The 26,583-nt window shown below is 37.0% G+C and overlaps 1 protein-coding gene across 1 annotated transcript in view; it reads right to left on the bottom strand.

The window, feature by feature from the left end:
• Window positions 1–26,583, bottom strand: part of DPYD (dihydropyrimidine dehydrogenase) — a gene marked incomplete at its 3' end in the record, with an annotated part of 137,774 nt that overhangs the window by 83,465 nt on the left and 27,726 nt on the right. The window contains exon 7 of the mRNA XM_009865013.1: window positions 2,217–2,381. Coding sequence (XP_009863315.1) covers window positions 2,217–2,381 — 165 coding nt within the window. The remainder of the gene's footprint in view (window positions 1–2,216; window positions 2,382–26,583) is intronic.

Raw genomic sequence — 26,583 nt, 5'->3', positions numbered from 1 at the left:
CATAACCCATTAGAAGTGGATTCAGGGTCAAAAGGAGAAGCTAATAGAAGAGAAAACTGGGAAAGACTGTCAGTCAGAGATAATTGCAAGCTACAAGCAAGAATCAAGAGTCATAAGAGCCAAAAAAATGAGGCCACCCATTACAGGGGTGAAGGCAGCGCAACAGAGATGCTAGTTCCTGATCTATAGAGGCAACATGTCACAGTTAGGTGACATTATCCACTCAGCTTGGCCTGGTAGTCCTCTTTTGCACAACCCCTTGCAAAATTCAGTTTAAATCCTGGGCTTTACTGGAGGACTTCAGCCGCTCTTTCTGTTTTCGGTTCACTTTTTCCTAATGGCATGAGATAGGATGCTGTTGTGGCATCACCTTCCAGTGAGTTAGCTATTTTACACATATCTTTTGATCTGTAAGATAAATCTTACCTTAAATTACTTGTATTGCATTGCAAAAGTAATTATGTATAAATTTTGATTTTTAAAAAATATATTTACAGTAGCAAGGTAGATTTTTTTTACTGTAATCACTTATGTCCTCATCTCTGGCTTTCATCTGAGCAGAAAATGTCATTCTTTGCTTGTTAATTAAGCTTACCCAAGCAGTTCACAGAAATTGGTTTTGGTTTTAATAAAAAAAATCCCACTAAAACATCTAGTTTAAAAAGCCTTTCTAGAGGAGTGAACAGTAATTGGGGGGAGGGGAAATTCTGCAAGCTCTAATTATACAGAATATTTCAAAATAACCACCAAGAGATTTCTACTCAGTGAACAAAAATCTGGTTTCAGTTAGCAACAAATTTACCGTTATAATTATGACAGTTCTTAGATGAGTTCACAGGAACATTTTAGAAATCCCTGTGAGCAAAGCCAAGGTCTACTGCTGGGTGCTGCTTCCCCTAAGCCCACGCAGGTGTTATCAACCTCAAAGATTCCACAGCAGCAGCCACAGCAACATGCAGGAGCTGAATTTACATTCTCAAAGTAATAACTCACATAGAGGGGGATGATCAGAAGATGCTCACCCTGGGAACTATAGAAAAGCAGGACTTCCTCATCCCACACAAGAGGATAGGTCTCAGAAAGTTCAAATTTTCCTTCTAAAATTGTTGCTAGTGCTTTTCCTCACAGCTGAGGACAGTTTGGTCTCATGCACAAAATGCTCTGATAAATTTTTGATGAAGACTGCAATGGGAGACCATTTCTGCTGCGAGAATAGCAGGAACAGCCAACAGTGTGCCTGCATGCAGTATCTAGGATTTTGATATGCCTGGACATGTTCCTGCGTGACCCACTGTAGGTGATCCTGCTCTGGCAGGGGGGTTGGACTAGATGATCCTTCGAGGTCCCTTCCAACCCCTGACAGTCTGTGATTCTGTGTAATATTAAAATCAAAATCAGAGAATTATAGTACTACCTTTCAGTTCACACTTTCACTATTATGAAGCTCAGTCACAGCAAAAACACACACAGTCCATCCACAGTGAAGTAGGATACGAAACAGGTAGCACTTAACTTTTACTATCAATACAATGTGTTTAAATATTTTTATACTTGCTGATATGTACATTTAAATTCCAGGAATAAGAAAAAAACCAACTGATTGTCTTCATGACATAATCAGGAACAACCACTTATTTTGTTCAAGCTGAATCACTTGAGGAATTACTTAAAGAGACCAGATATGTAGGCTCTGGGATTTCTAGCTATATCCATTTGAGATAATGATTGAGGTGAATTTTACTTTCCATGTTACTGTCCTTATTCACCAGAACAGTGACAGATATGCCCCATAGCCAAGAAGACTCTGTCCTTGAAGTGGTTAACTTAAATCAGTACTGGGTTTTTTCTCCTAAAGCAGTCAATTGCTTATAAAAATATTAGAATCAAATTCACATTTGAATTAACAACAAAAAGAATAAAGATTCCTCTCATAATCAAATTCAAGTTGCAACAAAAATGATGATTATAAGTTACATCCTTAAATACAAAATTATTCCCAGCAGAACTAAGCAGCATCCACACTGGGATCAACTCCTTCACAGAATTTCTTGTCATAAAAATTATTTGGATGGGCTTTTCTAGCTTTTAATAACATACTTGCATGTCAATAAAGCAACAGGCATCCTATTTAATGTTAAAAAGGTGAGTTTTCATTGATTTATAAACTGGAGATTCTAAACAAGTATGTTGCATCTTTATGACCACGCAGTACTTACATGGTTTGGAAAGTCAGCCTTCAGCTCACCAATACTTCTACACCAATATGCTGCTGTTTTTTCGCTGATCAGTTCAATGTTTAGAAAAGAGCCTTGGCCTGGGCCGTACATAGGACCTGAAGTAATTCCACGCACAATCCTCGGAGACACATTGGTCACAATATCCTGCAAAACAATGAAACCTTTCAGATTGGGTTGGCAAAGCGAAGCATGTATCAATTATGTCTACAGCATGATATAAACTTAAACATATTGTATGTTTTTAAAATGTACTGTTATATATAGTGTATATATTTGTATATATACACACAATTATAGGCCAGTTCTCTAAACTAAAAGATTCTACATCAGAGGAGAAAAACGTTTGCTCTGTGTGTGAAATGGTATGAAAACTATCAAGAAGATGCCAGTGTGGAGCACCTATAAACTGCCAAACAAAAAATCATTTAAATAATGCTTTTATGTTGGGTAGAAAGCATACAAGAGTTTGTGGAAAAACCTGTGTGGGCCTCAATCATGTAACAGCACACATGTTACTACCCTCCCCAAAAACGACCAAAGTCCATGCCAGTGCTGCTCACCAGCCTCTCTGAAGAAAAGCCAGGGTCACGGGTCCAGTCACTAGCAAGAAGTGTGCCAGTGTACGAAACTTCACAAATGAAATGATACAAGTAAAAGACACCAAAACCAAACCCCAAACCCGAAAATAGTGAAAATCAAGATCAATATTGGAAAGCATAACATTTCTGAAGGTCAACACGAGGTTAGGAAAAAAATTGTTAGCAAACAATTTTGAAACGCACAGTAAACACACAAAATGTTGACTTGTTTAGTAGTCTTAATTAAGCTGCAGTGTCACCGCATCTATATTAACAAAGAATTGTAAGTTCTGACATTATTTAAAACTAAAGCGTAACATAGATGGCAAAATGTTCCTTTTGCCAATTTCCAATTAAAAATATTTTGAGTAAAGGTCATTTATTTACAAATGTATCAGAATTATTTGTTTAAGTACCCCTCCTCACCATCTTGTCATTTTTAGTGAGATAACATGAACCTCCATTAGTATATAGCAATTAAGGTCAATTTACATATTTTAATTAAGAACCATCCCATATAAAACAATTAGGGTAATAGGCATACTAACTGGATTTCATAACATTTGGACGTTTTTCCAACTAGATAGACAGGAAACCTTAATTAGCATTAATTAGCACTGATCTGCATATGTTTGATAAGGCATACCCGTGCCACAAAAGATTATTTATTTCTGAATCTGCCAAATGCTGCAGTTACAGGGGATAAAGGGACTTTTCTTCACATTGTATGTAAATTTGAGGTAATCTTCATCTGCTTATAAAGTTGAATTAATGATTATACAGTAAATATGCACTAATATTTTATATTGATAGATAATTATATGTCCATTTACATATGTAGAAATCATACAAAGCAATCTCCTCAGTTCATCTTTTTTCAGGCCTAATAAATTTGGAACATGGACATCAAAATAATGCCTAATTTTCCTATTATAATATTTTCCCTTAATTGCAAAAGCTTCACCTCCCCCTCAACAGTTAATTTATATTTTCAGATGAAAACATTTCAGAACATTTTCTGATTTTATGCAAACCAAAAACCAAACAGCAAAGTACACTCCCTTCACTCCCAAAACAAATTACAAAAAATTGCAATTTATGCAAATTTACATCAGTTTGCTCTGTATTATCCCCTTGAGCGTTTCACTCCGTTTGAATTGCCTCAGAGGAGTTGTGCTTTGACTTCATCTCAGAAAGATATTCACACACACAGGCCAGCGCTGTCACATCATCCAGCATGAGAAAACAGGCAAAGTCAATGATTTAAGTGCTGGCAACCTGACCTTACTTCTGCGAGCACAGGGTACTCACAGTCGTTTGTCAACTGTGAGCTACTTTGGCCGTGCCGCAAGTGACCGTTTCCGTTTCCCATGCTCCAAAGCAGTCAGAAGCTGTGTAGCTACAGCAGTATGGCACTAAGCCTGAGCTAACAGCCTGCCTGTTGTCAGGGATTATTATTTTGGGGTTCAGTGCAAATTACAATAAGATGCACATGGTGTGATTTCCATTTCATGGCTGGCTTGTGTATGCGTCTATGCCAGGCAACGCTTGGAGCCACCGACGGCACTGTTTGTTATCTTACTACATGTGTGTTCTGTTTTTCTTCCAGTCTCTCTCATTTTACCACAGGTAAGAATTCAAAGACTGAGATACTATAGTATAGATTATACTTCTTGTGAAACACTCGCAAAGCCTCAGTCTGCTCCCATGCAAACACACTCTGAAGTCCTCGTACCTGCTTTGGGTCTCCAGCCACTCTCTCCTGTCTCCTAAGAACAGAGACCCCTGTTTAGAACCCGTGACTGCAGCCGAATCCCCACGGCTTTGATTCATTTCCCAGAGCTCAGTTGTAGTCGACATCTGAGTAACAATTTATCTTTCTAGGATCCCACAAAGTTGAATCAGGTAATGCACAGGCTTTGCAAACTGTCTCAAAAGCAGCCACTCTTCACTTTAATGACCTTAAGAGATACATATGGAATAGTAAAGACATGTGCTTCCCTCTGCCTACATTTCCTCACTCTTGAATTTTCCTTGAGACTTTGTAAGATCCCCTTCAGTCGTCAGGGACCTTCCCCTCTTGTGCCCTGCCAACAGACAGCTGCTCCTTCCAATGGCAGTTCCCACTGCCTCCCTCCTGCCTCCGTGTCACAGGACCCTGTGCCTGTGCATCACTTTATCTTTCCTGACCAAGCTCCTTCTGCTTCCAAAATTTCTTCTCAGCTCAAATTCAAACATTACCACCTGGCTGCTTTGTCTTGGTTGCTCCTGAGAGGGATACAGTATCTTTATTTAACATCCCACTCCCTTTGCCTCTCCTAGCTCAAAGCAAGCTAGATGGAGAGAGTCTGTAATGACTGACACACTGGCACCTCTCCTGTCTCTTGTTAGCACATGACAGCCCCAGACACAAGGAGACTCACAGTTCATGGAAAGAAGATGGAATTTATAACTTATGTGATGATTCAAGGAATCTGTCTATGAACATACAGAATAAAATCACACAAGTGACAGAAAAGAAAATTTTCTCTGAGATGAGTGTGAAATACCTACATAGAACTTGCCTTACCGTCACCTTCCTCTTCAGCCTCCTGCCACATCTACAGAAGCTAAACAGGGAGAGAGTTAGCACAGGATCTACTGGCTGGGCTTAGCCAACTTCACCTCCTATGGTCTTAGAAGTGAGTTTTACATAGTATCACAGGTTCTTCTGCTCAGACGAGCAATTCTGGTGGCTGTCCAATTGTTACCGCTGTCCTCAAAACAACAGGGAAAGTCAGGGCATCTGAAATATCCATAGTGCTCCAGCCTATGGGGTTTGAGACAGATCATCTTCTGGTGTTTTAATTGAATATCGATTTCCCCTGTTTGTAGGAATTGTCTGGCCAAATGCTGGTACTCATGATTCCTTTTCTGAAACACTAGCTTTCTTTCTATCCTCACTATGCACAAAACCTTTTTATTGTTTACAAAAATTGTGTGCATAAAACATCACAATGGAACTGAAGCAAGAAGTCTGACAGGAAGCAATTCAAGTTTTCAACATAAAAACTTTTTTATTTCTAAAAAAAGCCAGCTGCTACAGAGAGATGACCTGACTGATGTGTTGGTCTGGTCCTCATTTGCAGTCGAAGTCCACATACAGGAATATGTCCCTAATGTCCCCAAACTCCAAAACAAAACAAGTGTCTTAACTCCCTGTGTGATGGAAGCAATAAATAGTCTTTTGGAAAAATAGCACAAAGCTTTCACGGACTCTGAAGACCAAAGCTAGAAGACTTTTAATAAAGAACAACTAGGGGAGTGTAAAGCTTATATCTGACCACACTAAAAGACAAAGCTATAGGAAGAATTACTAAAAACAATCATTGGCAAAGGTAAACAGAAAGCCCATAGAAAATTAATTTGTTTTGTGGGGAAATCTTGCAAATTAATGTACACTTGGGGATTAGGGAAATTGTATTTAGTTTAGATTACAGCAAAATGCCTTGGTTTGGGGAGTTAATGCAAATGAAGAGAGTGAGAACAAACGGAATCAAGGGCCAACTGTGAATCATGAATATTTCAGTCACTGAATTTCTTCTTTTGCCTCAAAAGCTGATTCTTTTTCCCAGAAGAGCACAGCAGAAACAATAATATCAATCCTTCAAATACGTCTAGCTCAGGATATAACCTAAGAAAGTGGTGCTACAAAGATAAAACTACCAATATCCTGCTGGTTTTGGATTCCCCTTTTCTGCTTATGAACAATTCTGGTAACTTGAGACTGACTTAATTTGAATTACACATATATTTCTGCTCCTGTTGATTAATTAATTAACACATTAAAAAAAAAAGAAAGACCCAAGGCATTGATCAGGCCCCATTCACTCTAATAATCTCTGAACTCTGCAATCAGATCACTGAATTCTGAACTACTTACGTCTAATGGGCTGGGAGGTTTGAGACAACATCCTAAAGACAAAGCCCAAATACTTGGCATTTTTTAGTTAATTAAATTTATATGAAGGTGCAAATAAATTCACCAGTCCATGCCCTGTATCTAACCACATACATACATATAACCTTACATATAACCTCATATATACGTATATACATATAACCACATATACACATATAACGACAGTAAAAACTCAATGATGTTGTTTAAGCTAAGAGAGACCTTTATGTTTGGGCAGCAGGGACATCTGGATTTTAAAGGAACCCAAAGGGGTGACCAGTCCAGTGCTAGGTCATGCAATGACTAAACTAAACTAATCAGCAAAGAAATAATTGACATTGTGAGTACTAACACTGTCGTCTCTAGGCGTGGAAGTTAATGACCTGTAAAAATGAATCAAATCATTCACCTCTCTGTTTCAGTTATTGTTTTAGGGGAATCAGAAAGACAGCTCTTCATTAACTGGGTTCAGCTTTTTCATAGAATCATAGAATAATTTGGGTTGTCCCCTGAAAACTAAAAAAAGAAAGTTTGAGAAAAATGTTGTGTAAAGAAGTCAGTTGCAGGAATATGTAAAAACAGTCTCCCAAAGGGTTTAAGACAGCCTCATGCCTGTTCAATAAATACAGTTATATTAGGTAAATATAAGAGAAATAACCAAAATGATAAATATATATGATTTTTTAAATAACAAAGTTCTAACATGTTTCTATTGATTTGCAGAGCTTGAAGCATTTTTCCCCTCTTTTCCCCAAAATATTACAATTAATGATACTTTAATGAACACTTGAAATGGTAAAATTGCTTAAGAGAACACATAGGCATTTGTACTTGCAATCTGAAAGAAAATTAATTAACTGTACTTTTAATTAATATATTAACCTGTTGTACAAGTATTCAGTCCTCAAAGTACGGACGTGTTCTGCAATGTAAATATCTGTAGCACAATTTAGGTTTCAAATAAGATTTTTGGATTTAAAAAATACATTTAATCACACTCTACCAAGTATTAACATGTGTTTCCTTCATTCTGAGAGGCTTCTGTGAGACACTGCCTTGAAGCATTGGCCCACAAAGTCAATGAAAGTCACTGCACACTTCAAATTAAGATTTTCTCTTTAACTGACAAAAGCAGATAGGAATGAGTGACCTTCGTCAGTTTCTTTTCATTAGTATGAGAAAAAGGTTTAACACAAAGAGCAGATTACTATTTTTTACAAAGTTAATTTATGTGACCTTTCTTTCTTTCAGGGAGGGAAAATATTATACTTGCCAAGTGGAGCATGCATCTGTACATTCCTGCGGTTACTACTCACCAAATGCCAATAAAAACACCAAAGCAGTTACACCATCCTCTCTGTGCAGAAGTGATCTAAATAAATACCTTATTCAGGTAATTTTAGTCAATTATCTCAAAGCAGCACACTTAAAATTAGTAGACAGTAAACTGCAATGTAAAAAAAAACCCCCAGATTTCAGCTTCTACTTTACTATATTCGATATACCATCAGCTTTGCTTGAACAATGAAATGCAGTAGCTGAAAAATGCAAGTACTTAAGCAAATAACGATGTACTCCTTTTCCTGAAATTTCAGAGATGTATTGAAAAGTCTGTAAAGATTTCAAAATCTAGTATGTGTGAAATGTTTTAATAGCTTATTTTCTAAATGCTTTAATCAACTCCCCAACAACAAGATTTCCCTACTGTTTCCATTAACTACAGTAGAACTTGATGTACACTTTTACCTATGCAGAAATATAGAGGAGAAGGAGGTATTGCCCTTTTCTGCCCAATATCACAGTAGTTAAAGTATTCTGGAAATCTGGCTCACTGCTGTTTGCACACCCTCATAGATACAAACGGCATCACAGACTTATGTCCTCGTAATTCCCTGCCAACTCTCACTCAAGGTCTTGTGATGATTTGCCTCTTCTGTGACTCAGCTGTCTAGCCAGACTGTGTCTAGTATCACCCCTTCTGGAGTTTTAACCATCCACAAAAGGCAAGTGAAACCTGAAGCAACAATACCACTCCACACAGCACTGTTCCTATACATCCTTTCCGAGTTGTTCCTCACCTTCTCTCCTCCATCAGAGCTGAGACATGCGACATCTGTACAGGGTACCTCTTCTGAGGCCAGAGCACTGACTTACTCTCCTGAATTGCCCTCATCTCATATTTTTTTCCAGTTGAGCTCTAGGATCTCTATTTCTTCAGGTACAGGCAAGCAGATTAACATTTAATTTCCACGAAGACCTTATCTACTAGAGTAGGATTTTTATAACATATAGTGAGACTTACTGGCTCATGGAGCAAGGCAAGTAAATGTGCTTACAATTTCCGCCCAAGGAGGTTTGATGCAGCCACTGGCACCTTGCAGCTCACAAACCATTGTTACGTAGCACACGACGCCTACTGTTGAATTTGTTAACACCCATATTAAGCATTTTGTTTTAGTGAGGGAATATGCAAGACTTTGTTTTTCCCATACGAGTACAAAATCTCAGTAAAGACACTTCCTCACTCTGTTCTTCTCTTTCGCTCAGTGAATATGGGAGCATTTTTTATAAACTGAAAAAGCCTTGACAGAAAAACTTAGCACAGAACATCTCACCATGTAGAAACTGCTCTAATCTCTCCACCATCAGATACAAGAAATTTAGTACCATAAAGACACCTCCTTTTTTTCATTGCTTTTGTGAATGAAGTCTAGAGCTAGCCCTCTCTCTGCTCTTTGTCGCTTTTCTTCTCTTGAAGACAGATAGCATATAATGATAAAATGATGTAAAATTATTATTTTTCAAGTTCTCTCACCCAAATAAGAGCTGAATTTAAAAATCTATTATTTCCCCAGCCTTCTACAATTGTTCACATCGGTAATTTAAAACATAACTGTTCTGATCTAACTACTAGTACAGAATAGATATTGAAAAAAATCCTTGCTGTTACTTACAAATTACATTTTTTCAGTTTTACATACAAGACCTAGTATGCTACAGAAGGGTAAAGGGTATTTTAAAAAATATTCTTATCTATATTTAATGGCTGTTTGTCATGTGTTTACAAAGATGAAGGCACCTAAATCTGTATATATCTTATACCTTGAGTCTGGAGTACAATCAGTGCTTGCAAATCTTCTTTAACATCCTACTTTATTTCTAGACCGAATAAGCTGAGTTATGCAAACTATTTTTAAAAATATAGACCATTATGAAATAAATGTTTTTACAACATTAAACTATCCCATTTGTGTTTATTAAACCAATTTAACACTATGGCTCTAGCAAGTCAGCTAGCTTTCCAAATCAATAAGTTAACACAGAAGACTGCAGCCCCATCAGGAAAAAAGCAATGCGTCAGGATTTTGGAGACAAATTGCTGAAGCGCTCGTGTTGTGTGAAAGACAAATGACAAGTTAAAGCTTTAGTTACCCTGTATTTGATGTTTTCTATATTGTCTCATTAGCGCTTTAAGATTTAACCCCGAGAACGCATGAGAAACTTCAAAATTTACATTCAACTTAATTTCTACCTAAGCTTTTATGACTGGTGCTTGCTCAGCACACCCCCTTTCTTACTAAGGCAATTTCCAGACAGTAGGCTGACACTAACCATAACTCATGATTAAGATAGTAAAAATCCCAAGGTCTTCAGATAATATTACTAGATTAGAGTATGAAAAAAAAAAAGTTTACCCTCTTTACCTTAGAATAATCTTGGGACAATCTCGTCCCCATTGCAAGTCAAGGAAAAAAAAACGGTCTGCTGCCTTTCTTAAAACAAGAGCAGTCCCCCAATCTTTGTTAATTAATACATGACAGTTTGGCTAGAAGTTATAATTTCATAAACTAAAGCTCCCTAAAGTAATAAATCAGGAGATTAAAACACAAGACAAAATCAATACAAATTATGAGTAGAAATACAAAAAATGGTAAGAGTAACTATAATGTTTATGCCAAATGTGCAAATATATTTTTTGTTGAGTTATATATATTTACAGAAAATTAAGTTTTGATCTTTGTTAACAATCACATTCGTTTCAGCAAGTTTTTAAAAATAACTTCATAATACAAAATCATAACGTTTTAAAATTAAACCACTTAATATTTTTCCTATTTTTGACATATTTGCTTGTTCTAGACATTGGAATGTAAAGACATTTCTACGATAATTATAAAAGATCGTTTAAAAAATGCATTATGTCCTACAGCACTTTGCCCTGACAAACAATTAAGGATATCACATTCAACAGAATATAAAACCCAATCTTTATCACAAGGTTAAAATTAGTCTTTGAACAAAAGATGCATTCAAAGCAAATCCAAATTCTCATCAGCTTTATATCAGTTTTTCTGGGAGAGACAGGGAAGCAAGGGAGCGAGAGAAGAGAAAGGAAAAAAACCCTGAAGGACATCTGAAAAATTTCTTGCTAATGTTCAGTGTGAGCACACATTTATCAGTTTTCTGATAAAGGTGTAAGCAGCAGGACATGATTAAATTTCTGCTGTCAAACTGCATTGTGGTCAAAAACTATACCTATTGAAGAAGAGGGAAGTAGACTTGCAATTCTTGAGGGAAAACGATATTTGTATGCAGACATTCACTTTTGGATCCCTTTTTGCAGTGTATGATTCTTAGATCACAGTGTTTTGATATAGTAAACTACCTCATCGATGGACAGTTGCTTTAGCTGACTGATGACAAAAATGTTTAGTAATTGTCTCAGAACATTAATTAATTTTCAGTGAGAAGCCACAAGAACAGAAAATCACGTTCAAACATTCTGTGAAAAAGAAATCTGAAGCTGATCAGCAGAAATCGGCTTTCGTCAGGGCAGGGTGGAGGGGTTGTGTTTGGGTTTTTTCCCAGAAACAAATAAAATTTCTCTACTCCAAGAGCAAGTTTCCCAATGTTTGGCAAGCTGTAGCAGAAGAAAAAGAAGAGGGTAATACAGTCTTCAGCTAACAAAAAAAAATAGAGATAGGAATACAGCATGGCAGAAAATACAAAGTAAGAACATCTAGTAGTAAGCTCTTTAGAAATTTTCTACCCACAACTTTTTGACAAATGATACAATTTCCAATAACAAAAAAATCCAATTTTTCCTTGGCACAAATGTTGGTTTCTCTGAAGGTTTTTGTTTTTCCATTTAATTAAGCAACCAGAGCTTTCAAAGTGCAGCATTTTTTTTTTCCTGGACTGTGCTCTACATCTCCCTGGAGACAACCCCATGAAAAACAGTCACTGAGGAAGAAGTCAGGAGCGGATGGGTCAACCCTGCCATTTTAATTGAAGTACGGGATTTAAAATAAATTTTTAAAAAAAAAAGAAATAAAGCTCTAAGTGATCTCAGCTCCAGGAACATACCTGAAGCTATTCAACGCACTATACAGACAATTAAAGTTTGCAGTACTAATGATTTGAGGAGAACAGAATGGAACAAAATGAGGGATAAATATCTACATGAATTGGAGATTTTGATCTGTATCCTAAAGCGAAAATCCTGTGTCATAGTTTTTGAGGGCTTGTGTACACTCACAAAGGTGAAAAATTAACGCATAATAATTAAAATATACTAGTCCAGTTTATAATGCTTACCCTTGGAACTCCAGCAGATTTACATCATTTAACAACTTAGCTTGCCTTAGAGATTAATTGTTTTCTAGACATTTAAATATATTAGTCCAATTTCAGCTGTCAGGGAATATCATCATCAAATCAGTGATCAAAACTTGTAGTGAAATGTACCTAGCCGACCAAAATAAAAGAGCAGCAATTTTCAAGGTTCCATTCTGGACAAGTACTACTGAATGGTCCCATGAAATGGGAAGGAAAAGGCTGTTTTTAGAGTATGAGTCTAAGACAACCAGGCAGAAGCCAACACAGATAAGATCCAATAATTAAAAAATGTAAGACTCAGGAAAGAGAAGGAAGAATTATATGACACATTTGCAGCACTAAGTTTGGGAGAGTCACTAAAGGAATTATGCTTACAAGGACGATACAAATGGATTCCCTTCTTGTACTTTAAAAGGAGGCCAAATCAAGACAGGTTTTCAAGCACCATCGGTAGAGACAACTCAACGTTTTTTTCTTTACTACCTTTTTCTAATTGCTAAACAAAATACTCTAAGACAATAGGGCAGTATCAGTAATGGCAGGTTCCTAAAGGGATGAACTAAAAGCCCAGACACATAATGACACAATGAGTTTCTCTACATAAAAAGTGGGAGAGAAGCATAATTCTAACTAAATGCCTGAGAGAAACAGCAAAGAAAGAGAAAATAGGTTCTTTAAAGCCCACAACATCTAGGCTTTTGCATTCAATGTATAGACACAGAAATTAAACAAAAACTCTAACACAAGAATTCTAATGTCTGCTAATTAAGCATGTAACTTCACAGTTGAAAAAAGAAAGGAGGCAACTTTATTTAAGAGACAATACAACATGGATTAACAAAGCTCCTGCCAACAACTCTGGACACCTGTACTAAGCTCATTTATTGCCTAATTAAATATTAACATGTCCTGATAGAATCTGTGGTATAATTTTAATTACTGTTTTCTCATAGGGAAGTCATATAACCAATGTATTTCTAGCTGTTCCTAGAGGCTGTTTTGCAAAGCTCCATCAGTAAATTGTGAATCATCACCAAAATATTATCCTTGTGATTGCTATAAGTAAATCAAGACTATTATATTCTCCTAGGACAAGGGAAGAATAGGTGCTTCCCTTTAAGGAGAGAAAAGTAAGATTTCTTCTACAATCATGAATAAAAGTCTTTCAACTACAATCCTATTTAAAGAGTTGTTAAAATTCTTGCACAAAGAATCAACATTGGGGAGTTACAGATCACCAAAGTTGTATTTAAATTTATGTATAATCCAAAATATTTTTATTGCTGGATTAAGTAATTAGGAGAATCACATTACTCCCTTGAAGCATGTATTTAAATTTTCTGCTGGGGACTAATTGCAAATATTGAGGTACGCCTTGTACCTACCTGCAGCATTTTCTTTTTCCATTAGGATTAAGAATGCTTAAATACTGTAAGCATTGATCAACGTTTGTGTATATTTAGGCATGAGAAATTCAAGCAAATTATACCAATTCTATTTGGGAAGGTATTTAAAGATCTAGTACTATAATTTTCAAAGTGTCAATTCTCCAGGTGGCACTAAACAATTTCAAGTCATAGACAAAGGAGTACAGGGAAGGCAGAAGAATTTCAGCATCTAAGAGAATATTTTGGTTTACGTTCCAATTAAAATCTATCCATAATGCTTCTACTTTGATAACCTATGCTCTTCAACATTAACTTTGGTTTGAACATACTCCTTTTATTGTTTCCTGTGCAAAAGTCCTATTGAAGTCAAAGGGTCTTTTGCATGAGCAGGGATTGCAAAGCTGAGCCACTTGTTATTTTCAGAGCCTGATTATACAGAGATCTAGCTAACTTAAGTGTGGGTAAAAAACAAACTATGAAAATATCAGCCCCTATGAATTTTAACTCAGACAGTTTTAATTCAGGACTAAATTTTAGACAGGATCTTTAAAATAGATTTTGATTTTTGCTGGAGGTCTCATCTACATTTAAATCCATTAAATAAAACTAGTATTTTCCTATTTGCATTGGCCACTGAAATGAGGAGACAGATAAAAGCATTGCATGCAAACTATTAAGATTTTTTTTCTTTTGAAATTACTTTCTTAAGAATCAACTTGCAAGGAATCTCAAATCTTCCACTTGGAATTAGACTATCATCTTGACTTAACTTCCATTTTTGTAATGATTAACAGGTTTTACCTGACCACCTGAACCATAGAGCAAACTCCAGTAGTTCCCATGTTATGACTGATGAGGATGCAGTACAGCTCTGGCAAGAGAGCTGAGACTGAACTCGGGGCATCATGTACACATCCCAGGAAGGGTCTCTGAGAATGCAGATCCTGGGTGGGCTGCGCTCAGGAAGGGTAAAGCCAGCGTGTCCAGATCTGTTGTCAGTCTCTGAGAGCACTGTGTGTTCATCCATCAGTCTTCACAAGAGGCACCACACACAGGCTCAATAATATAGAGAGAGATGGCTTTTTCCTCTTGTGAACCTCAAAGCAGAGATTTCCAGCTTGCTAGGCTGATTCTAGTGTTCCAGACAAAGCTCTTTATAAACAAACATTTAGTGTTTGTTTTAACTTCTCTGACAGACAGGAATCCATGTACAGAAGTGCTGAAGTGTACATAGAATTTTTATGCTGATTCCCATCTGTTTGTGACAGATATAGGGGCCTCAATTTCAAGCCTGGTTTTCCTCCAGGTTCACCTGAAGTTTTCATAGCAGTAGGTTAATCATTGCCCATTACTTTTTTTTTAAATGCTCGGGAAAAATAATGCATTTTATTGGCTTTCTAAAATCAGCCCTGGGGGGCATAAAGCACAAATTTAATAAAGCAAAAAAGTAAGGTTCATGAAAACATTCTTGTAAGAACTGAAAGTAGCCATGATACATGGTAATTCCTAGCAAGATGACTCTCCTGTTCATCAGTGATAAAAAAAATAAAATATATATTCCGAGCTGGCCATGTTCTTCCTCATTAAATGTACAATAGGTCCCAAACCCCAGTACCCTTTGCAGTCATTGCTCAGGTCTGTCAGTTAAGTAAATATGCTCATCAGCAGATCTAGTAGGCACACATAGATAGGGTAGACATGAAGTCCAGTCCCCTTGAAATCAATAGGAAGGCGGTTGTTAGAGACTACAATTGAGTTACGGTTTCTCTTAGGGAATCTGTAGTAAATGTTCCCACTACTACTGCCACAGGGGTGTAAGAAAACACACAACGGCTGTGGCGCTATTAATGGCAGGGCTATCTGAGATGTGCTACGAAAGTCTTATGCATGCTCAAAATTGGAATGCTAAGAATAAATCTGTCCTCAACTAGAGAGGACAGCCTGATCTGCAGGCTCTTTGTTTAATCCAACAGAATATTCAATAAAACCTGGGACAAGGGTTCAAAAGCCTTCTGAAGCTAAATGTAAAAAGTCATGCACAAAGTTGTTTAAGGAAAAATATGGGTTTTTTTCACTCCACAAGAAATACTTTATTAGGTATAGTTATATTAGTGACATATAGAGCATAGAGAATGTCTTCCTCTCTTTTTCCTACCACTGTGAAGTGAACTGTGGAGTTCACTGCAAAACCTCACTGAGGAACAGGATCACAGAATCATACATGGAATCTCTGGTTGGAGGAGACCTTTAAGATCATCGAGTCCAACCATTAACCTAGTACTGCCAGGTCACCACTAAATCCTGGCCCTAAGCACCAGGTCAACATATTATTTAAATACCTCCAGGGATGGTGAATCCACCACTGCCCTGGGCAGCTTATTCCAATGCCTAATGACCCTTTCAGTGAAGAATTTCTTCCTAATATTCTGCTTAAACCTCCCCTGGCACAACTTGCAGCCATTTCCCTTAGTCCTATCACTTGCTACTACGGAGAAAAGGCTGACCCCCTCCTCTCTCCGACCCCCTTTCAGGTAGCTGTAGAGAGATTAGGTCTCCCTTCAGCCTCCTTGTCTCCAAGCTAAACAATCCCTGATATACCTGCTACTGACACGTGTCAGATCACATGAGCAGTCTCACTCCCAGAGCGATGAAGCCAAGTTTGCGTGAGGACCAATGAGATCTCCCCAGGACAGAGACCCAGTGTTCCTCCCTGCAGCCAGAAAGTATCGATATTCTCTTTCCAGTCCAAAGCTGTATCCCCAGGCATAAAGATTAATCCATACAGTGTAGTCAATGCTCACTTATCTTAATGTGCAAAACAAGAAAGTGTATAGGCAGGTATGGATTGCATGTTTCTGCTTTTGGAGGCTGTAAGAATATGTTTTTTCACCTCTCTGCTTATCTTAGACAACCTTGCCTTAATTAACGTTGGTTTGTGCAGCCAGTACAGAGCAGGGCAAGATTCTTTGCTGCACGTCTAGGAGCAGCAAAGATAAGACTATGTTGTGCACATGCTGAAACAGCAGAAACTTTAATCCTCACAGTATTTAAATAGCATTTTGTAAACTACAATGCAAAACACTAAAGTGCAATAGTCCAAGAATATCAACAAACTTTTGACAAGTTCTTAAACTACAATCACAGAAACTAGGGTTACATAGGAGAGAAACCAATCAGGCATTATATAACCTCTGTATTCCACACATATTTTAATGACTCCTCTTCATACACTTGAATTTTATAAAAACATATATTCACTATCTATGCATGTTTGGAAAGTAAGTTGCATAATTTTGAATTTGCATAATTTGTACTTTAGTGAAACATTTTTTTATTTTGGTACTCTTTAACCCACAGCCTCCTTAAGGGAAAAAACCTGTCTGTTTTATATCTGAATCATCCCATTACTCTATAATATTTAGTGTCACCGGTGATACTAACACTTCTTAATTGGGCCCATTCCTGCAATTAATTTAATTTTCACAGTTCCCATGAACTCGAATATGCATTCCAGTATGGCTTCATTGCCAAATCTGAGCCTTATTAAAACAATAACATTTTTACTTTTCTTCTCTTGTTAATAGAAGGATGCCGAGAATGGCTAACTTCCCACACATTGTACATGTACAACCATCAACAAACCAGTGCTTCGTCAAAGTATTCATATATAAACATGAGTGCTGCTTGTACTGCCGTTCTTTAAAAGTGACTTATCTCTCACTGCAGCTTTTCTCTTCTGTAGTAATGTAACACAATTTATTTGTGAAAATACATGCATATACTTTTTATTTACAGACACTGGATTCTATACCATGAACTCACCTAATTTTAATTGTGCATCATTACCCAGAGATTCAGATAACAGAGCTTGCCCTATCTAAATTGTGAATACTAGCATCTCAAAAGATTTTTTCTAACTGAAGATAAGTTACTGCGTTAAAAATAAATGAGCTATTTTTGTCCGTTGATTGGACACTGAGTAGACATAATAAATCACCAAGAGCATTGTATGCTAGTCTACGTGCTAACCTTGAGCTGTGGTTTATCTATTGCCCGCAATTCAGAAGACAATAAGGTATTTTACCCAATCAGCTGATCAGCTGAAGGAACTCAAAAGCCTGAAATGGCTTTGAAATACACAGGCTTTTAGATATCAAATTACCTCTGGAACCCTCTACCCAGAAGTAACTCGAACAAAACCCATTTGAAATACAGCTTCAATATTCAAAAAAATCAATAATTTAAACCACAGGTTGAACATTTTTACTGCTTCCACTGCAGACTGTCGTTGTTTGAAATGAAAATGCTAATGGCACCAAAGGGGAAAGCTCCAGCCAGAAGAGATACATGTGTGCAGGCATGGATTGGCTAGAAATGCTCATTTGCTTTCCCTTCCCTAGTTACGTTTACATAAGATCTCTTAAACTAAACATCATTTCCATCACTTTGAAAAAAATATTTTTCTTTGTTGCACTTAATGTTTGTGTCTATGAGAGCTTAGCTATATAAAGACACTTCATTGTAAACATGCATGCTGAATGCAAATGCTACATCCCCAATTATGCTATTAAGTCACATTATTTTGAAATGGGCACTAATGTTGTGCTTCTGAATACCAGTGAACACACTGTGAACTCTCGTTTTACAGGCAGAAAAGCACGAATCTAGGGGATGTTGTGTTCCAACATCTACATCAGAGATGGGAAGCAGTCCAGCGCATCCTGCAAAAAACAAATAAGTATGGATAGTCCTCTGCCTGTGATAAAAGCTCATTTAAGAGCAGAAACGGCTGGCTGACAAAAGACTTCTTGAAAGATAAGGAAAATACATAAGGAAGAGGTATGGTGGGAATGTGAACCCTTGAACACAACTGAAGTAAGCTACACATGGAGGATGTCTGACACAGAAGCAAGTCTCTCCTCTACAAGAATTCAACAGTCAGACAGATTCTTAGCAGAGCCTGAAATCTGTCAATCTCTTTCTGTAGAAACTGTTCTCGTTTGGTAATTTAAACCTCATTAAATCCATGCACTCTCTGGCATTAATTTTTTAAAATATGTTAAAAGAAGGATGCGAGAAGCAAAAAAACCACACAAACAAACCACACCCCAGAACTGACTAACCAAATAACCCCAAAAAGCAGTAAAATAAACATCAAGAGACACAGCATGCAACTCCCAACACACACTAAAGAACAATTTTTTGTTACAGTAGCAAAGCATCACTTTTAGTACTTTAGAAAGGGGCACATCTTTCTTAGATGTCATAGGATTGATTATCTTTGGTTTATAGTTTTAATACCTTACTCTCAAATACGTTATTACTCTCTTTCATGTCCTCTTTGAATCTTCTCTAATCATTGTTAGAATGGAAAATAAAATGTAAATCATATTATGGGAGTCAAGTTGCTTAAGTAAAGAAAACTATGTATTTGGATACATACAGTTTTACTGTAAAGTGAAGTTTAAGTTTGTATTTCCAAGTTAAACTTTATGCCTCCAGAAAAAAATGATAATATGCTTTTATGAATTTTCTGGCTGATAGATTTGTTCAATTTTAACCCAAGATAAATGCAGATTTTTAGCTTGGAATAAAAAATGACAAAAATCTAATCATGAAAAAAAGTGATACTCAAAAATGCATGCTCCAGAAATTTGGACATGAACTACAGCACTATTCTTTCCCTAAAGGCACAAAACTTACCTAGCTATCAAACAAAAAAGCCCATAAATATAAGCGGAGAAATTCATCTGAGCATAAATATACCCAGAAGATAGAAAAACAAGGTTTTTCTTTCTTTATGTGCTTGAGATGTGCATTACCTTCACGTGAAACCACCTATCCAGGTACTCCTGAAAGTCTTTAAAATATACCTCCTACACAATAGCAGCAATCAACTGACCTTCCGAGAACACTGCTCTTGGCGGCGACATAAAATTACACAGAGCAATAAAAAAACAAGTAGCAACCAGAAATCCAATATTCACCCTTTCCTCAATTCTTGCAAAGTTAAGAAGGAAAAAGACACTCAGGATGTTGCAGATCAGCCCAAGGCAAGAGCTCCAAGCAACGCGAGGGCAGCATACACTGGCCTGCCAGCATCTTCTTCCCCTCCATCCTAGCGTACCCAGACCAGCCAGTAGGGCCTGGGCCTCAATGAGGCACGTCCTGGTGTTCAGTCCATGAAGTTTGTCACCACTGCCAATATTCGGATAGATTTAAAACCCAGTCCCACATAGCCTGCACCAGCAGTAGGTTAATCTTGAAATATAAAGCATGGATACTCGTAGCGAGGCCTGCATTCAGATAATAAAAGGGGTGCAGGCTTCTGGCTCTTATCTGCCGTTGCAGCTACAGCCCGGAATGCAACTACATCCCTCAGCTGGAAGGACTGATAATTCTCGTAGCCTCCGGATGTTTCCTCTAACGATCCCAGCATTACTCCTATCTTGTCTCGATTGACTTTTGCTCAGCATGCTCTCAACCATGCCCCAGTCTCCCACAAACACTGAATAATGCAATCAACTGCTCGAGCTAAATCAGCCAAGAGTTATAAAGCTGAGTTTCGACATATTGAAAACACTTCAATCAATGTCACTTTACTAAACCTCCTCTATGGCTTGATATACACATTAAATAAAAGGGTGGCAAACAGGAGCCCTCCTGAACTGCACACGGAGAGAAGCATTGCAGGGAATAAACCCGAACACCGCTCCCACAACAGGCTCCTCTGACTCCATTGTTAAAGCATGAGGCTTGGAAATGGACAATGAAGACGTTTTGGCAAAGACTGCATTAGGGATATTTGGGAAGTTTTTCCACCTTTGATTCATCCCACAATAAAGCACAGGTACATAATAAGATAGAGCTACAACCACATATGAAGAAATTAATACATATAAAACCCCCCAACAAGTTGACAATTGATGATGTTTAATAGCAGCATTAGTGCCACACATTTTTTTGCTATTAGAGGTTTTGATGTTGCAACAGGGCTTTACATACATACATTCACTCTACCAAGTGAATTAACAGAAACATCCTTTTCTATGCTTGTGTGATTTATTAAATCATAAATCATAATAGCATGTGCCAGAAATTCCTTCTGAACGACCGAATAAGGTAACAATTATCCTCTGAACTGCCTTCTCGATCTTCAGAGAATAAAACACATGAGCAAGATACCCGTTTTCTGCCCTATGACAGGAAATGAAAGCAAATGCAATGGTTGCACTGTCTGCCTTCAGTTCCTGCAGCTGGCTAGTGAAGATGAACTTTGTTCCTGAATGCGCTGTCAAAGAATAGTTTCTCCAATACCTTTAAGGAATAATCTTTAAAAAACAGTAAGAAAAAATGAACTGAAGAGGTTTAGTTTTGTATATATGCAGAAGGATGTGTACATGCAAACATCAAATGTAAATTTAAAACACAATTTATCTGGAAGAAAATTAGGTACATAGGGCCTCCCTGTATGGTTTCGACTTGAATCAATGAATTACATCTTTCTCATTTTATGCAACCATTCGCAGAATCTGATGCAGGGGAATCATAGCAACATTACAAGTATTGTTATAATCCACTCAGAGAAGGTTTAAGGCCTTCTAGATCAGCCTGTTAGTATTTAGAGTCCTGTGGCTGATGACTGACACAGTGAGAATGCTCTTAGTGTACGATGATTTTGCTCAATTATTTTTGAAGGAAAAATCATAAACAAAAATTCACAATGAGGAGGGTGCTACATAAAGACATTATTAACTGCAGGTGCAGGAAGGTAGAAGCAGCAAGATCATAGGATGAAAATGGCTTCATTAATTCAAAGAAAGTATAATTTATTCCCTCAAATTTTGATATTTTAAAAATCTATTTCTATGGAAGAAGAAACATATCTGTTGTTGAAGGTAAAAAGAAAAAAAAAATTCTTCAGCAGTTTCAGCAGTCATCCAGATCCAGAATTCACCCTGTTTTCTTTTTTGTTCAGACACTGTGCCCAAACTATGTATTGCAAATGCTAAAAAGTAACAAGGTGGGGACCTCTGAAGTGATGTATCATTTCAAAGAGTCAAAGTGGGTATTAAGCTTCACTTTGCTCAAGTGACATCAAAACATTCTTAATAAATACACATCCACACACTTTCTTTAGTTTAGCTCATGACATACAGAAGACCTATGTTTTCTTAGATTTCATTGATATATAGCTCAAAATTACATCTCAGCATCCTGTGAAGACCCAATCCTGTACTGTGCTATGCAGATTATGTGGAAAGCTTGTATTTGTAACTAACTTTAAGAAAGCACATATGCACCACTTTATTTTACTGAATTACAAATTTAAATCACAGTGAGCTAATGCTTTGCTGAACTGATATATGTACTCCTGCACTATCTGGGTTCTCACTGTTTAATACCCCCAAAAGTTTCTATCGGCTTTGGGTCAGAGTCTGGAATCTAGACACTTACATTAATAATATTACAGTTAGGCATAGTGCATACACATTTAATTCGTAGCATCATTATGACCTGTTCATACTCTGTCACATACAGGGATGGACACAATGCCTGATGAGGAATAGTTATAACGGCAGGCGAGCATTCTTATTAACAGTTATACATTTTCAACATTGATGTATAAATAGAGTATCCTGGGAAACAGTATGATTTTGTGACTCCACTAAGCAGATCACAATACAGTAATCACTGCCATTGTTTGGTGAGAATTGTGATACTCTGTGTTTATCTGAAGTCCGAATTCTGACTAAAATACAAGAAGAGCACATCACTGCTTTTCTGGTACTACACATTTAAACCTTATTTTATTTGCAGCTTCCAGCAGCTTTCAGCTAAATTTCTGGTTGCGCCCGCTGCCACATAGCTGGAGAAGGCTAACAAACCCCTCAGTGTTCACATGACAACCTTTGTGCAAACGCATCCTTATTCTGTCATCTACTGGCAGCGTGCTTCCCAGTCATGTTCTCTGCCAGTCCTTACCAGTTTGCCAATTACACAAGCTGCTTCCCAGACATCAGACAAAAATTCCACAAGACTGCTGTGCGAGTGTACCCTAATTAACCATCAGCTTAATTAGACAATTTACTGTGTAATTAGCAGGCAATTAGTCAACACCTCTCAGATCTTATTGACTGCTGTGACAGCCTTCCTTAGTCTACACATTCCCATATGCTCCCACAACCATGATCCCAGCCCCATTCTGTACGACAGCAACCCTTGCAAGGGAAGGGAAATCATATTACATAACAAGGGAAGAGGGAGAAAAATCAATATATAACCTGTTCATTTATTGAACGGTCATCTAGCCAAGAGTTTCCTTTTTCTAGCAATAGAAGGTCAGCTGCTAACAAAAAAAAATCCAGCGATAACACTAGCTTATGGGTTTTTTCACTTCTATTATGTTCCAGGATTAATCTTTTTTAAAAACTCCCATAATTCACTGAATTATCAGAGAACACAGGCAAGCAGAAGTTAAGGGAAAAAAATAATTTGCAAACAAATATTTTAAGTTTAAGGATACGGCTGAGAACAGCAAAAAGGTGCTGATAACTGCTTTTGAAAACTATAGCTAGTATTGCAATTAACTGCTCCGTGGTCCAGAATGCACCAGGAAAGTCAAAGCAGATTACCTTAAACTAAAAAAAGTCAATACTTGCTAATAATTCAATGGTATTAGTGCACTTCCGTAAAAATTATTTTTGAAACAATATGAAATCCTCCACCCAAATCTAAAGTTGTATGCCCTTATAATACATGATGTGAGAAAGTACAATTAAAGACTATCATAATATGTATATTAAGAGATTTAAAAGAAAAAAAGAAGTGTGTTCCTATTTCCTTCTGTAGACCAAAAACTCGATTTTGCAATTAGCTGTGACAAAAGCATTTTGGATAATTCTGAAAATATTAATTCTAAAGTTCATGGCATGGACATACTTGTCTCTTGCTGCAGTTAACTCTAGAATATTTATTCTCAAAAATCCTACACTTTCTGACTGAAGCATGGAGTCCCATAAAGGCACAATCTATTACAATAAAATATTTAGATAATTATAATTATTTAATATGATAAGAAATGCTTCTTACACTCACACATATTTGCATGAGTAATAGATATTTTGATGTAAGAATTTATCACTTTTTTTTAACATATGGGACTTTATTTCGTTTTTGCAACGTCAGTCAGATGTAAAGGCAAATATATCACCACGAGATTCAAAAATCAGGTCTTTGCTTTCTTCTTCCTGTGTGGGCAAATCAGATGTTAAACATAGCCCTACCAGTTTCATTTACCAAGCGGGAACTGAAGACCTGAGATAATCTGAGCATTTAGAAGCATGTTGTCTTTACATGAAAGCTACATTGGTATAACCAAAAATCCTTTGAAAAATGCCTAAGCTAAAACTCTGTAAACCCATGTGTGTAAAGGCGTCAGTTTAGAGCTAGTTATACCATCTCAGCTTATGTCTGCAAACTTTTTAACACAAGCTATACACCACCACATTCATGTTTGACATTGATTTAGGAGTGTCCATGTAGAGTCAGTTTGGGACCACGTTTCTGCAAACATGTTGCAAGGCTGCACAGTCCAACCAGGAATCTTTGGGCAACAGCTACTGCACAAGATACTTCAGCTCCTTTACATTTTTCTTGGTGGAGACGGGGAAAAGCACTCCCCCAGTAGCAGGGCTGCCATCTAACATGCACAGCAAGAGACAATTGGCTGGTGGCCAGGGGAGAAGGGGTGGTGCTGGACACATGTCTTCCCCGACACATTTGCAGGTTGATAAAGTTATCGGGCAGGGGTGGGGTCCCAAAGTGTCACCTAGCCTGTTGCAGAAGCCAGTGCTTGAGCACAGCTGCCTTTTTCACATATGTGTTCTGAATGTAGACCTCAGCAATGTAGACCTCAGCAATGTAGACCTCAGCAAAGAGGCCGAACTGTAAATTAGAGCAACTGAAGCATAAAGACCACTTTTCCCTTATTCTGCCTCAACATCTCAGTAGACCTACTGAAGTCTGGATTGCATTCTGGATTTTTCTTATAATTAAAATGTGGAAGTGAGGAAAAAATCCAAAACTCTGACACATGCACTTAATCAAATGGGGAATGGTGGAAAGTCAATGACTTCACTGGAGGGAAACTTCTGAATTCTGTAACAGCAAAATAAATATTTTTTTTCCCCTAACATTTGTGTATATCTATTAAAGTGCATCATGACAACTTCAAAAAAATATGGAAGTTTATGTCATCTATGCTAAGAAATGTCCAGAATGTTAAATATGGTCTTATGCAGTGATTGCCTCAGGCATTTTTTTAAATATGACTATTAGGAAAAATATACTGCAAGCTTTTCTAACAAATTATTAAATACATTAATTCCACTTAAGGAAGTTATATTCAGCTGATTGTTTTGAAGAAAGCAAAATACTAAGAAGAGTTTGCAACGAATTTTGCTTGAGATTGAACAATTCACTGTGTTGTTCAAGCTGTGCTCCATCTCTCCTGACTCGGATTCCCCCAGGGTGAAGGTGTGCCAAGCCCCTCCAGCCTCAGGTGTACACATTGAGGAGAAAGAATGGTCAAACACAGTCCTCTCCAGCTCCTCAGACAGGGATTTTGAAGTTACTGAAGTTGTAAGAATTTAAAGAGCGCCTCCAGGCTTATTCATTCTGAGTCACAGATAGGGTAAAACTAAGTAGAGATGAGATTTGACCCTTAAGTTGAACATATGAGAGAAATACAGAGAAAAAAGGGAGGAAAATCTGTTTTCCTGCCACTTACTCAGATTCACAGAATGATTTGTTCTTTTTTTGTAGCCAAATAACAGATTTTCGGTATAAATACATTCAAGTAAAATGTATGCTGTATCTACAGCATTTTAAAGAATAATCACTACATTCTACTCAGTACCCCTAGAATAGTCTTTTACCTCTCCTGTTAAACTTTGCTAATTTTATGCAGTGAGCTAAAAATGTAAGAATTGGTGAACAATAAAAGCTAGCATTTCTTATTGAAATTCTTTTAGAAATACAGAACAAAATAAGGTATGTAAAGAACACAAAAGAATTTAAGATCAATAATAAACATTTTAACATTTATAAAACCAAAACACAGTTTAACTCAAAGAATTTTGGGTGCTAAGGAATCCTGGCAAATGCTCATTCTCTGTTAAAAAAAAAAAGTAGCTAATAAAAGTTGTCTAATGTTATTTAGTAGAAAGGCAAACAGTCCTTTTTATATTTGACATTAACAATCTGATCATTTGTCTCCCCAAAGAAAGCCCATACAGCTTTCATACAGACCATATAATAAAGAATAGTAATATTTCTGTTTACTGAGATATCAACTGGCATTTCGTTGCAAGTCAATGGTCTATCTTTGCTACAGCATACTAGACCTCAATCTGGCATCTACAAATGTCAAGAGTACAAAGAAAAAAATTATAGGATGGAAATCAAAAGCATGTTCTAAATTCCTAAAAAATGAAACAAAGTTCACCTAAACATATTTGCTGCAGAAATCAGTACAATATTCAGCTGTCAATCTCAAAAAACAATGAGGGAGCGATGCTGTCAGTAGGACAGGATAATAACATTTCAAGCAGATGTTCAGGCAGAGCTCTAATTCTCGCTGAACTCCCTTGGTAAGCATTTAATTTCTTTATCATATGCAAGCTAGGCAAATTGTACTTCATCAAAACTGTATTGTGAAATATTAATATTTCATATTATAGCAAAACTCCATAGAATAACCTTTGTCATATTAAGAACATCAGAATTTCAAATGTCATGGTTCTGCATTTTAATGCATC

Source organism: Apaloderma vittatum, unplaced genomic scaffold, assembly GCF_000703405.1.
Source record: "Apaloderma vittatum isolate BGI_N311 unplaced genomic scaffold, ASM70340v1 scaffold15392, whole genome shotgun sequence".
NCBI lineage: Eukaryota > Metazoa > Chordata > Aves > Trogoniformes > Trogonidae > Apaloderma > Apaloderma vittatum.
Note: the sequence above shows the minus strand (reverse complement) of the source record. Positions and strands in the feature narration are given on the sequence as shown.